The following is a 19,388-nucleotide window of genomic DNA, read 5'->3' on the forward strand; positions in this document are numbered from 1 at the left end:
TGATTAATTAATCCTATAACTCAAATTAAGCATAAGAGTCTGGTGAAATACAAGTTTATATCTATTTACTTTATAATTGATAAGACTCAGAGGATTAACGTCCAAGATGATTCAGAGCCGTAGCAATATTCAGTCCCTGGAGGCATTTTTAGACTTGCATCCTTTTTCATTGCAGGCATTTTTGAAAATAAAGAAGTCGTATGACCAGGTGTGTGTCATAACATTCATGATGGTGCAATTCTTTTCAAGTTTCCCAGCAAGCCAGTGCAGCTGCCAGCATACACAATATCAAGATCAAGCAAACTAAGCAGCTAAGTGAATGTTGTGAATATATACTAAAAAGAGCCAGAGAAAGTTTACTTCTTTATTGATTCAATCAGTAAAGGAAACAAAACAGTTCCTCATTTCACTTTTTTGCCTTCTTTGTTTTATAAAGGTTTTGTTTATCCATACTAAGATTTTCCAAGCGAGTAAAAAGCACTCCGGTGTCAGATCCTAGCGCTCTTCCTTCAAACGGGACAGTCCATTCCACTAAACTTTGGCAGGAAGTTCACGTCAGCCAAGCTTCTCTCTTCCGGTTGCACCCCAAGCCTGGACAGCAATTTGTTAGAAATCTCTGGCACTATAGGCTGGAGGAGTGTGCCATATATCCTGAGGCATTCAAGAGAGACATGTATGATGGTGTCGAGCCAGCGCTGGTCTTTAATATCACTCCTATCCAGCTTCCAAGGTGCATGGCGCTGAACAAACCCGTTGGTCTGCCTCACACAGGCACTGATGGCCTCCAGAGCTTTGTATACGTGCATGCTCTCATAGTGATTCTCCACCACAGCAGGGAGTTTTTTCACAGCATCCAACATGTGGTAGTCTTCGACCACAGCCCTGCATCCCTGTTCACTCGGGAAGGACTGAGGGCAGAAGGCAGTGTAGACCTGAGCTGGGTTAAGAGCTGGAGCCGTGCAGCGGTTCAGCAGACCGCCCAGAGAATCAGCGAGCTCTGAGTTTAGCAGCTTGAAAACTTTGTCATCTGTGTAATCACAGTCCGAGTCTGGGACACCCTGACGCAGGAGAAAGTACCGCATACCATCAGTTGTGAACTTCTTCGAGCGTTCAAGAGGGTCCACCACATTGCCCAAACTTTTAGACATCTTCTTTCCTCCTACTGTCCAGTGAGAGTGCACATAGATGGTCTGAGGCAGGGGCAGTCCAGCGCCGAGAAGAAAAGCTGGCCAGTAGAGGGCATGAAATTTTAAGATGTCTTTTCCAACTATGTGGTGGGCCACGTTCCACCATTGGTTGTGTTTATCTGGATAGCCAGCCACAGTGAGGTAGTTCACCAGAGCATCTAGCCACACATAGATGGTTTGATCAGCATCACCTGGGACCGGGATACCCCACTGAAGGCGGCTTCTCTGACGGGAGACTGAGAGGTCGGGAAGGTCCTCCTGCAGCCACTGGAGGACAGTCTGGTAGAAAAGTTCAGGCTGTATGGCCCGGGGATTTCCTTTGAGCCATTCGAGCACCTGAGAGCGAAATGCAGAGAGACGGAACATGTAGTTCTCCTCTTTCATCCACTCCACCTGCAAAATAATGGAGATTTGGTTGAAGTGCATTTGATGGAGTAACACTGAACCCTCTGGAGGTGTGATTTGATTTCTGCCTAAAGAAATAGCTCCACATTTTAGGAATTATACTTATTTATTCTCTTACCAGAGTAAGATAACTACCATGTTAAATAGTGGGCTGGTAGGCAGATGTAGGTTTCTATAGAGGCAAACTAGTTTATACTTCTTCCAAATGTATGACACAGACGAAAGATTGTAAAACAAAAATGCTTAAAATCATTATACCAGAGTCTGAGGTGTCTTGAGTTTAATTCCTTTATAACAAAACAGAAACAAACTATAAATTGGACTGTAAAGGAAAAGCATTTTTTTTTTTGGCTTAGCGAACACTCAAGGCACTTTTGTGTAGGACCCTTCCTGCCTGGTTAACACCTTTATCTTTTCAACCCCATGTCCATATTATGCTTTTTTTCTTTAAAGTTTGAACTCATTCATCTCTACTAAAAATCACACTCATGCCATCATCCCAATTTAGCTTGAACTACCTTGTGGCCACTGTCCAGCGATACTTTGATCTCATTCCCTGATGAGTCCACAGCATCCCCGACCTGCAACGCTGTGAGGAAGCTTTCATCTTGGGTGGAGTACCAGCCTTCATAACTCCCCTTGTAGATGAACCCTTTGTTCCAGAGCACTGACCAGAAATGTTTCACAGCCTGATGGTGTCTCTGCTCAGTGGTTCTGATGTAGTCTGTATACGATATGTCGCAGCTGTTAAAGAGATGTTTGAATCTCTCAGACACATTGGTGCAAAATATCAGAGGATCCTTTCCTGCAGCTTCAGCAGCTTGTTGTATTTTCAAGCCATGTTCATCTGTGCCTAAAATACAAAATAACGATGAATATTATTATTGTTGTTTGCTTCATAAATCATTTAGACTATAAAATAACAAGAAAACGTGTTCCTTCCCTTTACCCTTATTTCCCAGAGTACAAGAGGATATCTTCATAATGTCTGCTTTTTCTGACAGTCACAAAGCCACAAATTATAGAAAAAAAACTTTTCATAAGAGAAGCTAAAAACAACAGGATAGAGATCATCAAAATACAATATATTCTTTTCCAGGTGCAAAACAATCTTCATTAAGGAATAAGGAATGGCAGAAATACATTAATAATGGTGCAAAGGCATTAAATATAAGCTTGACTATAATGTAGACATGTAAACCTCGACCAAAATCAGGACATGTATTCAATAGCATCAACGGTTAAATACCAGTCCGATAAATACTATCAAATAATCATTTAGACAATGGAGGATTTACCTGTTGCGAACTTTGAGTTGAAGCCCTGCAGTAGCTTGTACCTGTGTAAGCAGTCAGCTATCACAGCTGAATACAAGTGTCCTAAATGAGGAGAAGCATTGACATAGAAGATGGGGGTTGTAATGTAGTAACTCCTGTCGTCTTCGCAGGAAACGGTGCTTGTATTTCTCAACACAGAGATCGTCTGCTGTCTACATAGAGCTGAAACCGGTGAGAAAAATGGGCTTCGTTGCAGTCTGTAAATAGCCTTACAGCTTCTGGTGAAAAGCAGAAAAGGTGTCCTCATCTTTGGAAAGCTTTCGATTTTCACTTGAAGAAAACCAGAGTGCAGAAGTGATCTGGTAAGTGCTGGCCATTCGTTTAGCTAGCTAAAATATAAAGTGTTCGCACTAAAACAGATAAGCTGAGAAACACAACAACTGTCGGGACACCTACTGCTAGTCCGAGTGAATGCTACCGATTCATTTTTACAGGAATCATTTAATTCAAGGCTTTTTCCTTCATACCAACTGCACATGGGTTTTGTTGGCTTGTCAAGGTTAGCTCTTCTTCCGGTTTCTATAAACAACAATCGATCGTCCAATCAAAACGCGGCATAGTGCATACCCAAACACCAACCACCAATCAGATTGCGAGGGCTCACTGCAACATTCTGCTTAAGCTTACTTTTTCAGATGTGAAATATGATTTCACATTTTGTAGAGCAGAAGCAATTTTAAAGGACTATCATTGAGAGAGAATATAGCCCGTTGGTGTAAAGATTTGAAGGAACCAGGAAAATATATATATTTTCCAAATAACTTTATTGGAATAGTATCAATTGTAGAACAGTGCCATAATGAGTATCCCACTATTACCTTTGCTTGGAAACAAACACCGTCTCCCTATTTGCCAAGGGTATCAGGCATGATATGAAGAGTACACAAAATACATTACTGTTGGCATGCAGGGCTAGTTGAATAAAAAAAGGGTAATTTATTTTCATTATCTCAAGATTCAAGATTGTATTTTCATATGCAGTAGCTACAGTGCAGATATGGCAATGAAAAACTCAAGTCCCAGGCTTCTCCAACAATGCAAAATGAATATACATGCAACATCAAATAAATAAAACCAATAAAAATAGTGAAAGAAATAACAGATTAGATATATAATAGCGTGACCTGTTACGTATTACGTGCTGCAAAGTCACGCCCATCTTTTTTGAACGTTTTGGAGGAAGTCTCGTGACGGCCAGCCAATCAGCTGCTTCACCTCCTGATGTCAGGCAACGACGACGAATGGGGCTGACGTGACAACAAGGTAAAACATATAACAAACTGTAATATTAAGCTGCATTTTAATATAGTATTAACGTGACTAAGTCAAACAAAAAGCCAGGTTAGTCGTTAGAATGTCATGGGATGTCTCGCCGTCTTCAGTTTTAACATCGTTGAAGTCAGTGAGAGTCAGCCCATCATGTGACGTTAACCATCGGGTTCCTGCTGTTGATCGCCTTAATGAAACAGTTATTTACAAAGGCAGACATTATTCTGTTGCCCCTGTTGTTTCAGATGGACGGGAACCGTATGGATTTTTACATCGGTCTCTCTCTGGCTGTGAGCTCCAGTGTTTTCATCGGCGGAAGTTTCATCCTGAAGAAGAAAGGCTTGCTGCGATTGGCCAGCAAGGGTTCAACGCGAGCAGGTACTGTGAGCTTTATCAACATTAAAACACAACTTTAGCTAACTTAAAATGTTAATGGTGAAAGAACCAATATGGTGTTTAGGTAACTCATTTGTATGCATGCGGAAGTGTCACAGCCAAAATAAAAAAATTCTCAGAGGAGAAGTAGTACAAACTATGTCGAAAACTTCTCTATAACTGGATTTGTTCTCATGAACGTTGAAAGATGCTCTGACTGAGAAAGGACAACTCATTTAACTCACTAACATTTTAACTTTAAACAAAAACTATGATCATGAGTAACAGTAGGCTAACTGTTGTTCATGCTCTAAAAATGGTATTCCTATCAAAAGTGCTAATTGTTTAAGTTTATTTTTTGTTTTTTGTTTTATATTTGTGTATATATATTTTTATATATTTTGCCATCCAATTGAAAATCCTGATGATGGTCACCTGCGAGGAAAAGGGTGTTTTACAATAATATTTGATCTATTCAAACATTCATATGTCTGTATTCGTGTGATGTTAAATTTAAGTAAAATAAAAATAACAAATCATGTTGAAGAACTGCCCCTGTCAGTGTCACTAGCCTAATGGGCGGACTTTCCTTAGGATATAAAGTATGTTTTTTGTTCAGGCAGCTTATGACCCTCTAACATTGACTCAGTTCGAAGATATTTATGTAAGAAACTTACATTTTAATACGAAATCTACTTCAGCTTTGTTTTTTTTTATCTCACAGGTCAAGGGGGCTATGCGTACCTGAAAGAATGGCTGTGGTGGGCAGGACTTATTTCAAGTAAGTGAACAATTTACAAACTTAGTGCAAAATGGATGATATCGTCCGCTGCTATATTTTGCTCATTACACCAGAGCAGAAACACTGTGGTCTTTGTCTTTCAAAGTGGAAATGAGGCTGTGGTGGGTTTGGTATTTTTGTTGTGGACGTTGCTGTTGATGCAGCACCCACGCTATACCTTTGAAGCACACATTCTTTCAAAGAGCACATTTGCACGTGGGTTGAAAGAGAATACTTTTTCAACCTATCTGCACCGGCTATGAATCTTTACACTGATGGTCATGTTTATATTCTAGTGGGAACTGGAGAGGCCGCCAACTTTGCTGCATATGCATTTGCGCCGGCCACACTGGTGACTCCTCTTGGAGCATTGAGTGTACTTGTAAGGTGATTGTTTTTTTCTTGTTACAGTTTTTCATGACACTGATGCAATCAAGACTTTCATGTGACTCAGATAGTTTGCACGTATCCCTGGACTTATCTATTTAATATGTAGTGTCTAATGTTTGCTAACTCTCTCTTCATCTTTTTTTTCCCCTTCCAGTGCGGTGCTCTCCTCTTACTTTCTCAATGAGAGGCTGAATGTGCATGGGAAGATCGGTTGTTTGCTGTGCGTCTTGGGCTCCACAGTGATGGTGATCCATGCCCCGCAGGAAGAGGAGGTTGCCTCCCTCAGTGCTATGGCTGAGAAGCTCAAAGACCCAGGTAGGACCATCCCTTCATCAGTGTGATCTCATTAACCATGGTTTGATGGATTGTCTTTTCAGGGTACTAACGCATTGTTGAATGCTCCCACTAGGTTTCATTGTGTTTGCTGTGTGCGTTGTTGGAAGCAGCCTGGTTCTTATCTTTGCCGTGGCTCCACGGTTTGGACAGAAGAATGTGCTCGTCTACATCCTGATCTGCTCTGTGATTGGCTCCCTGTCTGTGTCTTGTGTCAAGGGCCTGGGCATTGGCATTAAGGAGCTATTTGCTGGGATAGCAGTGCTGAAGGAACCCCTGTTCTGGTCCTTACTCATCTGCCTGGTAATCTGTGTCAGTGTTCAAATCAATTACCTGAACAAAGCCCTCGACATCTTCAACACCTCCCTAGTCACTCCCATCTACTACGTCTTCTTCACCACCTCCGTCATGGCCTGCTCAGCCATTCTCTTCAAGGAGTGGTTGAGTATGAACACTGACGGAGTAGTTGGAACAATCAGTGGGTTCCTCACCATCATTTTGGGAATCTTCCTCCTCCATGCCTTTAAAGACATTGTATTTACTTTTGATTCCCTCCCACTCTTCCTGAGGAAGGGTCCTCAGGGCTTTCCATGGGGGCACCAGCCTTATGTGGCTCTTCCCAGCCACGAAACCCAAGCAGAGGATGAGATAAAACTGCCCAGAGAGGGAAGCTCAAAGGGGGGATGGGGTACGCACCAGAGAGCTCCTTAAGGAAGAAAAATAGTCTTACTACGGAGAAAAAATGCTTATAACAAACCTGAAGCTTAACTGCACATCGCAGCCATACAAGGTTAGTTTATTAATAATCCTGTGATAGTCTTACATAATGCAGTATGCACTGGATAAACATAAATGCCTTAAGTGAGATTAATATTCTTGTCAGCACACTGTATTTTATATTAAATGTAATCTTAGTTGAACATGATGGTACATTCACATCTTTAGTAAAAAATAAAAAGCCAGATAGAATTATAGTCTGAAATATAACGTAGGTTATAGTGAATGTTTGTTGCGCTGCTCTGTACATTTTATTTTATTGTTTATAGTACAAGGAGTTTACAGATAATGAAAATTGAATAGCCAGCATAAACCAATTGTGCCTTGTTATTGTACACAATAACCTAATTCATAGGTTTGCACTTTTAACTACGCATATACTGAACAAAAGGCCAAAAACAAATGTGCCCTGAATGCATTTCAGTTATTCATTGAAGTTTGAGTTATAATTTGAACTGTTACTGTACCTCATTATTGTATACAAAATGCACCAAAGAATGTTCTTTCCCTGTGTGGATTAACTTCGAGCATGTGCCAAGCGGTCACATATCTATAATGTAAGAACCTTTTGTGTGTTTCATAATGCAGATTAAAAACATAGCCACAACATGACTTGACTCAGTGTTTCCAAAAGATACGGTGAAATGATTTGGCATTATGTTTATTGCATATGTACAATCCAGAACCTCACGCTTTTTTCCGGTCAAGACATCTGTTACATCTGTTACTTCTCTTAAATTGCAGCAGGGTGTGTGTTGAGTCCTTGTTTTCAAAAACAGACGGCTGAATCTGAATATCCTTGTGATGCGTCCATCTTTCTGCAGTCACCCACATTCAGTCTGGCCAGATAATTTGCTTGAAAAACAGAACATGAGGTAACTGCTAGCAATAGAACACAATCTGAGCATGTTGTTCCTATCCTGCTAAGTGTATGGCCTTAAACCCTAGACTTCTGCATCCATACGTTGTGTTGATCTGAGGCACTTGTGTTTTTCCTTTTTCCATTTGAACAAAAAGTTCATTACAGACGGCGGTGTCAGCCTCGTCATAGAGCCGGGGCCACATGCATGTGTCTCGTCAGTCCTTTCAGTGACAGTTTTTATTCCAACATGGTCTCAGAGTATGAGCCCTTGCTCTTTTGAGTCTGTTCCAGCCTATTTAGAATGAACTGGCTGGTATCTATAAATCGCTCCACGCAGTTAACGAAGCACATTTCTGTCCTGGAGTCCAGTTTTGGCCCAGGCTTATCCATACATTTGTCCTGGAGACAGAGACGGAGAAATTAAAACAACGTATAGCAAATGATGCAAGGTATATCACGAATAGTATACATCTCAGTTATCACAAGTGTTGTAACACACTTAACATTAAGAAGGGATTATCGTGCATTTGCCCAGCGCCGGCGAAAGCCATGGCTTGTTCTTATAGGTTGGGCATCAAAGAACATTAGATACAATATAATATTTCACAAACATGTAAATATATATCTGAACTGACTGCCTGTTTACGTTCAGTCCGGTACTTCTTTTCCGTTGCAATACCGTTAGCTACAGCAGGCCGGGGGAGTGACCGTGGCTCTCCAGGGTAATGTTATTAAACGTTTTGTCTTATAAATATGTATTAGTTACACACAAATAGTCCACATTTGTAAAATCACCACGACATTTGAAGATACAGTCTGCAGCTTCGTAATAAGTATTAACGCTTATTTTCACATGTTGTGCAGGGAGAGCTATTTGACCCAAATCTGGAGAGACATGAAGTACACTGGGTCACAAATGTGGCATGAAGTATAATTCAGGACAATATTGACTACACAAATAAATCACATACTTCAATGTCGATATTAAACGGACTAGCTAAGAGTTCTTAGCTACGGACAACATGTAAAAAGTACATTGCAGAGCTGCGCTGCTAGCTTAAAGCTGATCTTACCCAGCAAACCTCAGTCATCTGATGCACCAGCTGCTGAAACCTTTGTTTCTGAGTCTCGATCTCGATGAAGTGCTGAAGCTGAGGGTCCGCTGTCGCTCCCTGGCTGTTCATATTTAACTAAAAACCGGCCGTAAGAGCAATATTTACCCAAATATGTAAGCCTTATGGCTCTGTTGCTGACCTTCACGTGTATGTATGGACCACAGGAAGTAGGAAGTACTTCAACCAATCACAGAGCACGTTCTTCAGGTGATGATCGTCATTCATGCGTCATTTTTCATAACGGCCATTTTCAATAAATTATTTATTAGTTTCTTAAACAAATAATACCACACATTGCGAAAGTATTATCGCTACAAAAAATGTGTTTTGGATTATAATGTGAGATCAACAATTTTTATAAGATGTTTTGTAATGTATATTTCCCATGATAATTCCCTTATTTCCAAGCCCTGCATACTTGGCTTTTATTTGTGCAATTAGAAGTTTTCACAAATCTTGTTTCCACACGCAGATGTGTCTACAATTCACACTGATTTCACGGATTACATTACACAGATTACGATACACAGATTACAATAAAGAAAGAACGCCGTCAATAAAATACACATATAGGACTTTACTTCTAGTAATGTAATGGGAAGCTTATCTAATCAGTGATTTAAAGCAAAACTCATATTTCACATATTCACATTACAGAGGACCTCTGAAGCTGTGAAGTCCCATGTTCTAGCTGTAAACTGGCTCAATGATTGTGTTTCCGGGACAGATGGAGATGCTGGTGTGGCGGGATCAACTGTCTGTTTGTGTTGATGTCTTTTGACTCTTCGGAAATCTACTGGAGCTCGTATAGCACATCCTGGACAATCAGCGCCAGCTCCTGAAAGGTGGGTCTTTCATCTGCTTTCTGAAAAAAAAAGAAAAGAGAAGCTGTGAGATTGGTGTTCAGAAAATATGTCCATGAAAAATCACCAGTCTATACTAAACCCTCTATTGAGGCCCACAACTCAATGCAAAATCCACTCACATCATTCCAACAGCTTGTCATAATGCTGTAGACCTTCTCATTGGTCAGCTGGGGGCGGAAAAGGCGCAGACCCCGGGACACCTGATCCACTATTTCCGTGTTGTTAAGGCGCTCATACGGAAGTCGTCCCAAAGTGTACACCTCCCACATGAGAACCCCTACATATTTATAGAAATATGTAATGTGGTAAAACAACGTTATACAACTTAAGTGCTGGTCATGATTACATTTGACCAGAAACCCATTTAACATTTAGAAAATAAAAACACATGCTTTACTCACCATATGCCCATATGTCTGACTTGCTGCTGAATTTGCAGTAGAGGAGGACCTCAGGAGGTGACCAACGAACGGGAAACTTGGATCCTGCTGAGCTTGTGTACTCATCATCTAAGACATACCTAAAGCAGTGGTGGGGAAAAGTATGGTCCAACATGTATTATTGAAGGATAAACCCTAAAGTAATTTAGATTGGAAAAAAGTAAAAATACAAAGGAATTTCAAAGATATAATATAGTTATCAAATATAAAATACTTACTGTGAATGTACGTGTTTGTATGTAGCATTGTACTGTATTGGTTTGGATGAAACTAATTGGAACTTCTTTACACAATGTTTTGTATTTAAGTTGATATTATTTGTGTATGATATCTTATTACAAACCAATCAGACACTTGTCTTTCAAATACATCTGGTGTTGTTGTATCATAAAATTATAATACTCAAGTAGCTTCAAAGTCTACAAAACAGTAACTCTTCAACACTAACTACTAACCTTTCTAGTAGGCACTAATATGCCTCTGTGTGGCCTAAATTCATGGGAAATGTTTTACCTTGACAGTCCAAAGTCCGTCACTTTGATGGTGCCATTCCCATCCACTAAACAGTTTCTGGCAGCCTGTGGACAAAACAAACAACCGTCTTGATCTAAGTTTAATAATTTATTCATTAACTGTTATTCACACATACCTAACATTAGCTTTCATTGTACATTGATCCAGATAGTGATACGTGTTGCTAAGATTTAAATGTATGTCTCTCACCAGATCTCTGTGGATGTACTGCTGTGACTCCAGATAGGCCATGCCTTCAGAGACGTCTTTACACATCTCCAGGAGCTGCACAGCTGTGGGATGCTGCATCAGGCCCTCCCTGAGGTACGTCAGCAGGCAGCCATTAGAAAGGAACTCAGTCACTATATAAATGGGTCTTTGTTTGGTGCACACGCCATACAGCTGTACCAGGTTTTCATGCCGTAGCTTCCTGGTTTAATCAAAAGGAGAAGGAAGTTAAGTATTATGTGTTAGTTTTTCACAAACTTATATAAGCAACACTTCCCAGTGTGACACATCACAACGTTTTATGAGTCTTGTGCACAAAAACATCACTACTATTTTAAACACAGACAATTAAACTGTAGCAACTGAATGACCAAATAAAATAATATAAGCTCAGTCCAAGATTAGACTTAAATTTTGCTTACATCATGATTTTGGCTTCTTCTATGAAATCATCTTCAGACATGGAGCCTTCTTTAATCATCTTAATGGCCACATCATGCTGTCCCTGCCACTTCCCATACTTCACCACTCCAAACTGACCGGTGCCCAGCTCCTTGATGAAGGTTAGGTTATGGGGATCAATCTCCCACACACCTGGAGCAAAAAAGATCAGATTGAAGAGCACTTCTATACTTGAAGCTTCTACATCAAAGACATTGTTCCACATTTTACAAAATACACTTTGTTATTGTCATGTTAAGAGCTAGATTACAAGACTGAACCATTATTATGTCAAGGGCATAATTATGAAGTTATGACTAGTGGCAGCCTATCTTAGCACAAGGACTAGAACAAGGAAAAACAGTAAGCCTGCCTTTGTCTAAAGCTAAAATACGTCTTTACAACAAGGACCTCTAGAACACAATAAGTACCTCCGCTAAGGAGGTTATGTTTCTGTCCTGATTTTTCAACAGGATTACAGGAATACTATTAGTCTGAATTTCTTGAAACTTGGTAAAATAATGTAGCATTTGCCAGGAAACCCCCCATTTTGAAGTATCAGGTGGTGGATATCCTTTTTTAAACTTATGTAAATGACCTTGGTGGAGGTTTGCGACTTCCCAATGTCCTTTTAGTTAACATATTATATATTGTTTGTTTTGTCTATTCATAACAGTTTTGTGCATATCACACAAACAATATACAACGCATTAGCTTAAGAGTTGCAAATAGTCACAAAGCAAATATAATTATTGGCCAAAATGTCTGTACTACAGAGAAATGGTGGTTTATAAATTGCACAGATAGACAGGGACCTTATGATTAACAATATTAATATATTCATAATGTGAATTGATATAGTGATGATAATCTTACCATAGCCAAGCCCTGCTGTTGATGGAGGCAGCGCCCGGTTGGATACAATGTATTTCAGCCTGCTAACCATACCTAGTGAGACAGATTACAAAACCTGTATGGTCAATATTTTTGGATAAGCAGTTTGACTTCATTAATTGCCCTCCCCTTTGCTAAGTCATTTCCTTCCAAATACATTTTAGCGGTATATTATTGTTTGAAAAAGAGCAAACATCTTGCTACTGTATAAACCTGCTGCATTGTGCTGGTGGTAGTTGATGAGCTCTGGGATGGTGCTGAAAAAATGCCTCTCTGCCAGGTAAAACTGGCCCTGTGCAGTGGTGCAGATGTTATAATGTCTGCAGCATCCACTTGTTTCCCTGTGAACAGAAAGAGAAGAGTCACTTAAAGTAGATATAGTCACATATCATCATTTATCTTGGATTCATGATTGGATAATATCTTCTCAGCTGTTACCATAAGGTAATTCATTATAACAGAGCCATTCCATGAGAAAGTTTTGAGGCAGATTAGTCAAGGTTTTGCATGAATAATTTACATCTCTCTCCCTCTGTGGCCCTCTATTTCCGCTTTCATTACAAACAGTTCTTCTTTTGATACGTTCACACATGACTGGAGCCAGTGGATACAGTAGCCTATTGCAGCAGATTTTAACACCACGAGCTGACTCACCCGCCACTCTTAGTGAACAAAGACACGGTGTATTTCCCGGCCTTGCTTGAGTCCCGTACCAGGAAGCCGCCGTCTTTGTTCTGGGAAACAACACACAAGCATATAATTTGGTTTCAATTATAATTAAGTCCAGCTAAATTAGACTTTTATCATTGTGTATGTTAGTCATTGACTCTACCTCAGTCTTTAACAGGTTTTCTGCCTGGCTACGATTCATATTCTTGGAATACCAGCTGTGAAAATAAATGTCAATATAATTCGTTTTTGAAACATTTATTGCTTTTAAAATGAAAAATATATGTATGTGCAGACAAGGAACGCAACATAATAATGATAAATGAGGAAAGTATAATACTGCCCATACTCACTCAAATCTTTCCAGCCCATTTTCGGCTTCAACAACATAATTACAAGGTATATATCCTTCTTTTCTGCAGAAGAAAATAAAACACATTGTATTAAAAAAATATAAAAACAAGTCTTGAACTGAAGTTCTCACACACACTAGTATAGTAGCAGCTCATATACAAATTCCTGCTCCTAAAACCCTAACCATGCAAATCTATATTTGAATATGTTTTGACTGATTATGATAAACATAATGTTTTTATTTAATACTTGTACGGCACATTGGGATGGAGTAACTCGATAAATTGATTTGGTCAAAACAGTTAAATTACATCCATACAAAAATACGTTATCTGCATGTTTACTCTAATGTTTCATTTCTTACTCGTCATGGACTCATTTATTTAACCTATGAACCACTAAGATCTCATAAAAAATGTGCCCTTTTGTGAGCATGGAACTTGTGATCATTCGCAACATTCACTTTCCCCACATGTTTTCACCGAAAGTCATTTGATTAAGTGTAGACATTTCTTTTTAAAACTCTTGTGTACATTTTATATTTTTCTGCTGTTATTTTGAGCAGGCCTCTTTTTCCTCACCCATATTTGTCTCTTGCTTTCCACCAGTTCTGATCAGACATCTCCAGGATGGCGTACTCTTCATCCTTCCTCAGCTCCAGGTCTTGGGATGTCATGGGTGTGTAGTTATACTCTGCTATGACAGTCATGCCCACTGAGGGGTAGGATGATTCAGTGGGTTGTGGGGGTAAAGGTCGTACAGACTTCTCCTGGAGAAAAAAAAGATTAGCGGATGTATTAATAATATTTATTAAGTCAAAGTTGATAGACAAAGTTTACTTCATGGTTTTATTTGGTAAAGGTCTTGGCCATTTTGTCTGCCTAGAGAATTCCCCCATGTCTTTGTTGCTGATACTAACATACATCCTGAGGAATACACTACAGGAGTGCACCAGTTTTTTTCTTCTGTTTAGTGTTCATGTATAGCACAATGGAATAATATAAAACTGCATTTTGGTGTGCAACCCTGTGTTGCATAATAAAAATGATCCTTAAATCCTTCAATACTATAATCAGTTAATTGTATTTTTGTGTACCTCTTTTGGGGTTGGAGGAAGAGGTTTCCTGGATGCTCTTCGCTGAGATGCTTTAGATGCAAAGCCTATTAAAGACATAATTAAATACATGAATGAAATCATTCACACTGAAGTTCAGTGGTTGCTTTCAATGCTTAAGGAAATTTCATTCTCACCGTTCTTACTATCCAGCACTGTGCAGCCCATAGCTTGTTTTACTTCCTGCTTGCAGCACAGCCACACCCCATCCACCCAGAAACAAGGATGGTACTTCTGCATGAGATCCTTGTTGAAGCGCACCACTATTCATAGGAATGGACACAGAAGCGGGACATTTACATTAAATCAACACTTGCATTTGCATATGCTACAAGCGCTTTTGTTGTGCAGCCAGTCGCTGGATGTTAAGATACAGCCTAATATTGCAAATATTGTATGAGATACTGCAACCAATGGATATATAAACATTGTTCATACATTTCTATATATATACTGACTTTCTTTCAGCTTCTTTATCCACTGATCCCGAATATCCTCATTTTTTGCAAAAACGTACAGCGGCCCCTCATCATAGATGATCTGTGGAAAAAAATAAGAAAGTAACTATTAGCGTTTTTTTCTAAAAGTCATTTTTTAAGTTGCTAGAACAGTAAATACATACAAGACCAGTGTCACAAGTATGAAAAAAGCTTAGGGAAGTTGTATATATATTCTATTGTGTTATCATGTTAACTGCAACTAAAGACAAACTTCTTAAACACTGTCACTTTAATGACCAAATCCAACCAGACATGGCACATCCTTCACACACTCAACTGCGTTGGCAAAGGCAACACCTGCACTGTAACTGAAAGCCCCTACTTCATTTGAGTGTGAGAGGGGGTTTCACTTCTTAACAATAGACTTTCATATTCTTAACCATTGGAGGATTACAATTTTTTTTGTCTTCCAAGATGAAAACTGTAAGTCCCATGAGTTTTTAACTGCAGCATGTACGTTGGTTGGACAGTTACTGATAAAAAGGCCATAGAAAAATGTTGTTCGAAATGTCTCTTCATCTCCAAAATGAACACTAGCGTAGTGGTGTGAATCTTATTTTACACATTGCTGCAGCTTTCTCTGTAACTTTCATGAATGTCAGTAGAACGTTTCTAAAGAGACTCTCTCTTTTGAAGAAGTAAATTGACAGAAATGTCTACCTGGAAAGCATAGAGGCGCTCTTGCGGTGTATTGGGCTCTGGTTGGACCATCTCTACACACTTTATCTTCTCGAGGTCCACTGATCCTTTCATACCTTTTCGCTTCTGCTTGACAGAGGAGGCGACAGTCAAGTAACTCAGAAGTAGCTGCACAGTTACCAGCAAACATTAACCTGAGACAGATTTGATGCAATACTAATCTAGTTTTTCTGTAGTTCCATATACGTACCCCTTTGTCAGAATCATAATCATAGTAGGCTATTTTCTCCTGGTTGAGAACAAACCATCTCTCCTTGTAATTCAAAGGCGAGGTCTTCTTCTTCTGCTGAGATCTTTTCATGAAGATTTCTTCCAGTACAGTCTCTGACATGGTTCAGCCAGGATTAATCTACATGGAAACAGGGAGGTTAATACTTTTGTAAAGCAAAATGGCAGCAGATAACTTTGCTGTTTTTTTTTTGTGGCACTTAAGAGCATGCACACCAGAAGCTAGTAACCACATGTTTTTAGACAGCTGTGACACACACACCCCTTATCTCTCTGCTTAGCTTACCACTATATGAGGCAACCTTTTGGGTTAAGTTGCAATTCACTCTTTATTATTCAGTGTTATCATTCCCTTTGAAACATGTATTTCACCAGAATTAAACTCAATATGCAGCAACACATTCAAAGAGTCACAGCAATGCCACAGTATCAGGTGAGAATATAGATCTGGCACGAGATGAGGAGACATGCAGCATGAATGCGAGCACATATCAGCATGTGATGAGCTGTAGTTTGCATAAGCCATGATTTTCTTGCCAGCAACATTCACACTGTGTCACACCAGTTTACCTAAGCTACTGTTTCATGGTCATCATCACACCAACTCAGTAACCCAGTGTTTTTGTGCTGGGAAACTTTTGGTATGTGTCCAGAAATCCACTTTATTCTGAACATGACTGGTTAGTGTTGTTCCTTAACTCTTTGATCAATTCCTAGATTGGTGTGACATAAAACACAAACAAATTGCATTTCAATGTTTTGAGTGATTGATTTTCCTGTAACTTAAATTACACTTTTGTTGATACGGCAACTTTCCTCTTCATGACAGACACAAATATGCCAACATACATACAACTACGTTTTTCTAATCTGGTTATGAATTCTTATTTCAGGATCCAGTGACCCAGTCGTTAATGCGGTAACTCAAGTTGAAAGGTTTTTTTTTGCTTGCTTGTTGTCAAAAACAACATATAAATTAAATGAATTTACATGCAACTCATCATAAAATATGTCAATCAATTTCACAAGACTATCTTTGTCACTTAACTTCAAAACCTGCATCATAACTGTAATTTGTTGTGGTTTAACACCCCTCATTATGTTTTGTTCTCAAGATCGGGGGACCACTAGTGCTGGACTGAAACTTGCACCTCTAAAACAAAGCATGACCTGTAATGCCACCTTATCTAAATTAGATTGACGTGAGTCAGAGAAAAAAAAACAATGTTTGTTAAGGTGGAAGGTAGACTCTGTGAAAGCACTCAAACATGGCCTCGTTCCAATATATGCTCTAAATATCAATATCAATTTAAAAATACAGTTCACTATATAGAGTAAATTAGTGTTTTATTCTAAACTAACTAGCAGTTCTACAAGGATATCGACTCAAATCCTAATAACAAGTTGATGAGATGATGGATAAGTTTAGCTTATGTATGTGTCAATAGATACTCTAGTCGTGTTAACACTTACAGACTCGGTAATGTCATCTTTCGTTTTAACCAATGCTGCAGAACTAAAATCAACCAAAAAGCACCTCTCATAGATGTATGTCATTCAGCAAACACCGTCTAAAGCACATATTATTCTAAAATACTACAAGAAAACACAGTGCACTAAAGGTAGGAAGTTATATTGCCAGGTGAAACAAGGATCAACTGCTCAACTCACCATTTGGCATACAGCTGAAGGCTAATTGTGTGTTAGTCTTTGTCAGATGTGTTTTCACTGCAGCTCAGCCTATTTTCAGCTCGTGAGCACTTCCTTCTATCATCTGAACTGTAACTCTAACACCACCAGAAGCTTCTGTCCCTCCCAGCTAACCAAGTTTGACATTTATTCAAACCAGACTGACGATACCTATTGGTTTTGTTTGTGCCGTCATAAACAGACGGCTGTGTTCCCTATTCTGTGAAACATTGTTTACTCATTCCTCATTCTGCAGGCACCTAACGTTTTCTCACATCACTAACTTGATTATTGAGGTCAACAAACTCTAATATGAGATGATCAACATGCTAAGGTGGTGTTTCTTTCTCTTTGATTGACTATGTGTTTATATTTCCCTGTAACATGGCTACCAGATATTTTGTGTCCCTCTTTAAGGTAGTTGACGCATGGTGGCTGACACAGATGAACCGATAGGGAAGTTGCATCAATGTTTTACTGCAATATAAAGCAAGAAGAAACCCGGTGTTCTGCAGCACTTAAACTTCACATTATATTTCTCATTTTAATGTAGTTCTCATTTACACATTTTAATAGTATGTTGCATTGTTGTTATGTATGTTGTTTTAAGATTTCTTCTCTGTTTCTACACATCAAACCAACACTAACCCATTGTAGAGAATTTGTACTTTGTAAAAAACGTACTTTTGTCAAGTATATATATACTTTTGATTAATAAATAAGTCAAGAATAGCCTAAATGTATCCTCAAACGCTGTACTCTGCTAAAAATAAACATTTAATTGCAGGACACTATGTATTTTGATATATTTTCACCCTTTCTTACTTGGGTGGCTGTCAGAGTTATGATGTTTGTAACCCATAAATATTGCAGTGCCACATGTTTTAAAATAAAAAAGCCCAAATTAAATATGTTCAATACATTTTTGTTGCATGATGTCCTCTGCAAAAACAACCACATCATAAAAGGGTTGGCTTAACAGGAACCTGCTAAGATGCTCTCTTTCCTGACGTTTCCTGACAGATAAGTGATATGTGCAAAAAATGTGCGTGTAAGTGAGTTTGTGAGTGTATATTAAGATAGAAAAAGAGAGTGACAAAGATGTTTAGTAGAAGTTGTAAGAGTCCAACCTAACCATGAAGCATACTCCCTCACACATATCAATAAACCACATCAATTTAACATTGTGGGGTTCTGTATTGACCACATACTCAACTTAGAATTCACAGTTATTGTAATGCATTTCAATAAAGTTCATTTTAGGGAAGATTCTTCAATGTTAAGGAATCAATGTGTTCAGTGATTCACAACACACAAGACATAAAAGTCATGCATATATTATAAAGGTAACCACATGAAACTACTATCTGATTATAAACCTACCAATCATCTTAACCAATGTAGTGCTGCAAGTTGCGGTTTTCCAGAGGATTTTAAAGTCATGCAAAAAACTGTAGAATACACCAGCCAGTACATGATCGTTGGTATAACATTAGTAGTCCAACATCTTTGCATTTCAGCAGATGGTGTCACTATGGTTTAATATAGGTAATCGTAGATTATTCACACTTAAGGATTTACGAGCAAGCTGAAAGTTAATATGTTTTAATGTAATTATGGTATAAGTCTACATTATTACTACTGTTGTTCATTCTTTGAAATGGCATGCATTGAAATAGCTGCTTTATCATTTATAATACAGTAAAACAAAATGTCAAATACCTCTCGACATTACAGTTTACATTAAAAGAGCTTTGACACTTACCTAGACACTCAAAAAAGTCAAGCATCAGAAAAACAGCAACATATGCTTAGATTTGAAGCAGTGACATGAACTTTTACTGCAGTTGCCTTCCATAAAATGTGTTTTAGTCTGTGATGCAAGAAGCCTTAAACCCACCCACAGAGAGGAATTGACTCTG

The 19,388-nt window shown here is 38.9% G+C and overlaps 4 protein-coding genes across 5 annotated transcripts; 1 reads left to right on the forward strand and 3 right to left on the reverse strand.

Annotated features, from left to right (window-relative positions):
* Nucleotides 1–350: 350 nt before the first annotated feature.
* mars2 (methionyl-tRNA synthetase 2, mitochondrial) lies at nt 351–3,437 on the reverse strand. The gene is made up of 3 exons (XM_063876456.1): nt 2,891–3,437; nt 2,111–2,445; nt 351–1,580 (listed from the first exon to the last, which is right to left on the reverse strand). Exons 1-3 carry the CDS (start codon nt 3,174–3,176, stop codon nt 510–512), a joined length of 1,692 nt encoding a protein of 563 aa, XP_063732526.1. The 5' UTR covers nt 3,177–3,437; the 3' UTR covers nt 351–509.
* A 651-nt stretch (nt 3,438–4,088) lies between these two features.
* On the forward strand, nt 4,089–7,461 carry zgc:101583 (uncharacterized protein LOC494104 homolog). The gene is made up of 6 exons (XM_063876142.1): nt 4,089–4,192; nt 4,444–4,576; nt 5,298–5,354; nt 5,651–5,741; nt 5,899–6,059; nt 6,154–7,461. Exons 2-6 carry the CDS (start codon nt 4,444–4,446, stop codon nt 6,786–6,788), a joined length of 1,077 nt encoding a protein of 358 aa, XP_063732212.1. The 5' UTR covers nt 4,089–4,192; the 3' UTR covers nt 6,789–7,461.
* A 38-nt stretch (nt 7,462–7,499) lies between these two features.
* timm8a (translocase of inner mitochondrial membrane 8 homolog A (yeast)) lies at nt 7,500–8,900 on the reverse strand. Its single transcript, XM_063876143.1, has 2 exons — nt 8,790–8,900; nt 7,500–8,115 (listed from the first exon to the last, which is right to left on the reverse strand). The coding sequence occupies exons 1-2, from the start codon at nt 8,898–8,900 to the stop codon at nt 7,954–7,956; spliced, it is 273 nt and encodes a 90-aa protein (XP_063732213.1). The 3' UTR covers nt 7,500–7,953.
* On the reverse strand, nt 7,500–19,355 carry btk (Bruton agammaglobulinemia tyrosine kinase). 2 transcript variants are annotated; one of them, XM_063876139.1, is made up of 19 exons: nt 19,232–19,355; nt 15,740–15,898; nt 15,511–15,615; nt 14,809–14,890; nt 14,488–14,613; nt 14,333–14,397; nt 13,818–14,005; nt 13,236–13,298; nt 13,046–13,100; nt 12,868–12,947; nt 12,427–12,554; nt 12,196–12,267; nt 11,301–11,472; nt 10,861–11,080; nt 10,651–10,715; nt 10,099–10,217; nt 9,817–9,974; nt 8,790–9,696; nt 7,500–8,115 (listed from the first exon to the last, which is right to left on the reverse strand). In XM_063876139.1, the coding sequence occupies exons 2-18, from the start codon at nt 15,878–15,880 to the stop codon at nt 9,625–9,627; spliced, it is 1,911 nt and encodes a 636-aa protein (XP_063732209.1). In that variant the 5' UTR covers nt 15,881–15,898; nt 19,232–19,355; the 3' UTR covers nt 7,500–8,115; nt 8,790–9,624. The 2 variants fall into 2 exon arrangements, with proteins under 2 accessions (XP_063732209.1, XP_063732211.1); XM_063876141.1 differs by lacking the exon at nt 19,232–19,355 and adding an exon at nt 17,449–17,568.
* Between the last annotated feature and the right edge of the window lie 33 nt (nt 19,356–19,388).

Source organism: Eleginops maclovinus, chromosome 23 (assembly GCF_036324505.1).
Source record: "Eleginops maclovinus isolate JMC-PN-2008 ecotype Puerto Natales chromosome 23, JC_Emac_rtc_rv5, whole genome shotgun sequence".
NCBI classification, from domain to species: Eukaryota; Metazoa; Chordata; class Actinopteri; order Perciformes; family Eleginopidae; genus Eleginops; species Eleginops maclovinus.

Bases quoted from the DNA above. Each gene is read 5' to 3' on its own strand.
- timm8a (XM_063876143.1), bottom strand. From the start codon at position 8,900: ATGAACAGCCAGGGAGCGACAGCGGACCCTCAGCTTCAGCACTTCATC. The intron at 8,116-8,789 runs GTAAGATCAGCT...CTCTGTCTCCAG, and splicing joins AGATGACTGAGGTTTGCTGG to GACAAATGTATGGATAAGCC.
- mars2 (XM_063876456.1), bottom strand. From the start codon at position 3,176: ATGAGGACACCTTTTCTGCTTTTCACCAGAAGCTGTAAGGCTATTTAC. The intron at 2,446-2,890 runs GTAAATCCTCCA...TTTGTATTTTAG, and splicing joins CAACTCAAAGTTCGCAACAG to GCACAGATGAACATGGCTTG. The intron at 1,581-2,110 runs GTAGTTCAAGCT...ATTATTTTGCAG, and splicing joins CGCTGGACAGTGGCCACAAG to GTGGAGTGGATGAAAGAGGA.
- btk (XM_063876139.1), bottom strand. From the start codon at position 15,880: ATGTCAGAGACTGTACTGGAAGAAATCTTCATGAAAAGATCTCAGCAG. The intron at 14,891-15,510 runs GTAGACATTTCT...TTTTTTCCACAG, and splicing joins AGCGCCTCTATGCTTTCCAG to ATCATCTATGATGAGGGGCC. The intron at 13,101-13,235 runs GTGAGTATGGGC...TTATTTTCACAG, and splicing joins AATGGGCTGGAAAGATTTGA to CTGGTATTCCAAGAATATGA.
- zgc:101583 (XM_063876142.1), top strand. From the start codon at position 4,444: ATGGACGGGAACCGTATGGATTTTTACATCGGTCTCTCTCTGGCTGTG. The intron at 5,355-5,650 runs GTAAGTGAACAA...TTTATATTCTAG, and splicing joins GTGGGCAGGACTTATTTCAA to TGGGAACTGGAGAGGCCGCC. The intron at 5,742-5,898 runs GTGATTGTTTTT...TTCCCCTTCCAG, and splicing joins GCATTGAGTGTACTTGTAAG to TGCGGTGCTCTCCTCTTACT.